This window comes from Hipposideros armiger, unplaced genomic scaffold, assembly GCF_001890085.2.
Source record: "Hipposideros armiger isolate ML-2016 unplaced genomic scaffold, ASM189008v1 scaffold_65, whole genome shotgun sequence".
NCBI classification, from domain to species: domain Eukaryota; kingdom Metazoa; phylum Chordata; class Mammalia; order Chiroptera; family Hipposideridae; genus Hipposideros; species Hipposideros armiger.
In genome coordinates, this window is record NW_017731415.1 from 1,919,649 (window position 1) to 1,922,534 (window position 2,886).

At 48.9% G+C, this 2,886-nt stretch overlaps 1 protein-coding gene across 1 annotated transcript in view; it reads left to right on the forward strand.

The window, feature by feature from the left end:
- The first annotated feature begins 887 nt into the window (after positions 1-887).
- Positions 888-2,886, forward strand: part of LOC109382533 (exostosin-1) — a 276,712-nt gene continuing 274,713 nt past the window's right edge. The window contains exon 1 of the mRNA XM_019642095.1: positions 888-2,194. Coding sequence (XP_019497640.1) covers positions 1,233-2,194 — 962 coding nt within the window. The 5' untranslated portion in view covers positions 888-1,232. The remainder of the gene's footprint in view (positions 2,195-2,886) is intronic.

A 2,886-nucleotide genomic window follows, 5' to 3' on the forward strand; every position in this document is an offset into this window, starting at 1 on the left:
CTGGGAAATGGTGCTTGCAAACTTGATGGCCTTTGACTGTTGACTTTGGGACACAGGAAGGTGAAAAATGAGCCCTGAATCTTGAGATTATTATGCTAAGTGAAATAAGTCAGACAGAAAACGTCTAGAATCATATGACTTCACTCATATGTGGAATATAAAACTGAAGGCAACAAAAGAACAAGACGAACAAATAAAGAAACAAAAACTTATAGACACAGACAACAGTTGAGTGGTTACCAGAGGGTAAGGGGGGAGGGGTGTGGTAGATGAGGGTAAAGGGGTCAAATATATGGTGATGGAAGGAGAACTGACTCTGGGTGGTAGACACACAATGCAATATATAGATGATGGATTATATAGAATTGTACACCAGAAACCTATGTAGTTTTGTTGACCATTGTTACCTCGATACACTAAAAAACAAAACAAAAAAAACACCGAAAAGAACAAGCCCTGAAATGTGGGAATGCTCTTGCAAAGGAAGCAACGCCTGTTGTGTTCTGGAGTGAGAGCAGGTCCTGCGCTCCTGATGCTGATGTTTTCTGTAGGTCAGCCTTGCACGAGTGAGATGCAGAACCCCTGAAATCCAAGGCTGGTCTCTCCAGGGCGTTAGAGAAGGAGGCGATATTGAAGGAGTCTATAGAAGTTATCAAAGCTTGACTTTGCACACGGACTCATTGCGTGACTTTTTTTTTTTTTTTTTTAAATTGGGGAACAGTGTTTTTCCAGGAACCATCAGCTCCAAGTCAAGTAATTGTTTCAGTCTAGTTGTGGAGGGCGCAGCTCCATGGTCCGTGTGGGGATCAAACCGGCAACCTTGATGTTATGAGCCTGTGCTCTAACCACCTGAGCTAACCGGGCCGCTCTCACTGTGTGACTTTTTTTTTTTTTTTTTTTTTTACACCCCTCTCTCTTTTCCTCCCGTCTTGTTGCATGCAAGAAAATTACAGTCCGCTGCTCGCCCGCCCTGGGTGCGATATTTTCAGCCCCGCTGTCTCCCGTCCATTGTGCAACCCGAAGATGAAAGACCGAAGGGGAGAAAGTTAAAGAAATCGCCCACATGCGCTGGATCAGTCCACGGCTTGGGGAAAGGCATCCAGAGAAGGTGGGAGCGGAGAGTTTGAAGTCTTTACAGGCGGGAAGATGGCGGACTGGAGCTGAAAGTGTTGATTGGGAAACTTGGGTGATTCTTGTGTTTATTTACAATCCTCTTGACCCAGGCAGGACACATGCAGGCCAAAAAACGCTATTTCATCCTGCTCTCAGCTGGCTCGTGTCTCGCCCTTTTGTTTTATTTCGGAGGCTTGCACTTGAGGGCATCGAGGAGCCACAGCCGGAGAGAAGAGCACAGCGGTCGGAATGGCTTGCACCACCCGAGTCCGGACCGTTTCTGGCCCCGGTTCCCGGACGCTCTGCGCCCCTTCGTTCCTTGGGATCCATTGGAAAATGAGAATGCCAACGTGCACATCTCCCCGCGGCAGAAGCGAGACGCCAACTCGAGCATCTACAAAGGCAAGAAGTGCCGCATGGAGTCCTGCTTCGACTTCACCCTTTGCAAGAAAAACGGCTTCAAAGTCTACGTATACCCGCAGCAGAAAGGGGAGAAAATCGCCGAAAGTTACCAAAACATTTTAGCGGCCATCGAGGGCTCCAGGTTCTACACCTCGGACCCCAGCCAGGCGTGCCTCTTTGTCCTGAGTCTGGATACTTTAGACAGAGACCAGTTGTCACCTCAGTATGTGCACAATTTGAGATCCAAAGTGCAGAGTCTCCACTTGTGGAACAGTGGTAGGAATCATTTAATTTTTAATTTATATTCAGGCACCTGGCCTGACTACACCGAGGACGTGGGGTTTGACATCGGCCAGGCGATGCTGGCCAAAGCCAGCATCAGTACTGAAAACTTCCGACCCAACTTTGATGTTTCTATTCCCCTCTTTTCTAAGGATCATCCCAGGACAGGAGGGGAGAGGGGGTTTTTGAAGTTTAACACCATCCCTCCTCTCAGGAAGTACATGCTGGTATTCAAGGGGAAGAGGTACCTGACAGGGATAGGGTCAGACACCAGGAATGCCTTATATCACGTCCATAACGGGGAGGACGTCCTGCTCCTCACCACCTGCAAGCATGGCAAAGACTGGCAAAAGCACAAGGATTCTCGCTGTGACAGAGACAACACAGAGTATGAGAAGTAAGTGGCTGGCTGAGGGGCCTCTGCCTATCAGCCCTGGGCTCTGCCCACCTTGTCCAGGTGTGAGGTTGGGGGAGAGGGGTGGGGTGGAGGAGCCCTCTGACCTCTTCCCTTCTGTTCTGAGCCTGGCACTGAACAAACAGCCTGGTTTCAGGTGGGAGCTAGGCGCTGGGGACCCAGAATGGGAGCTGCTGGGGAAAACAGAAAAGCCTGGAGCACTTTTCTGGGCCAAGTAGGTGACAGTGTCTCCCTTTTGCTTGGAAAACCTTCAGGGCCATGTGTCTCCTTGTGAAAGGTGTGGGTTTGATCCAAGTTTGGAAACTGCGTCTCCAGTGGGTGCTGGGAAGGTGTTTGTGAGGGGGCATCTAGGGACCCCAAGAGGCTCTGAATCCACCCGCAGTCTGGAGCCCTTCTCCCAGGATTGATGCTTTCTTTGCTTTTCTCACAAGCAGGGGGAACTGCTTTCCCTGGGATTTTCCCAGCCTCCAGTTGTCATCTTTACATGAGCCTTAAGTTTCTGTTAGCAGTGGAAATGTTTTGATTTTAGCTACTGAACTTGCTGTGCCTGTGTCTTCCTACCCCTAATGGCATTGACTTTTATAAAGGGAGAGTGTAAGTTGGTTGGGGTGGCCTGTGATTGATTTCTTTCTTTCTTTCTTTCTTTCTTTCTTTCTTTCTTTCTTTCTTTCTTT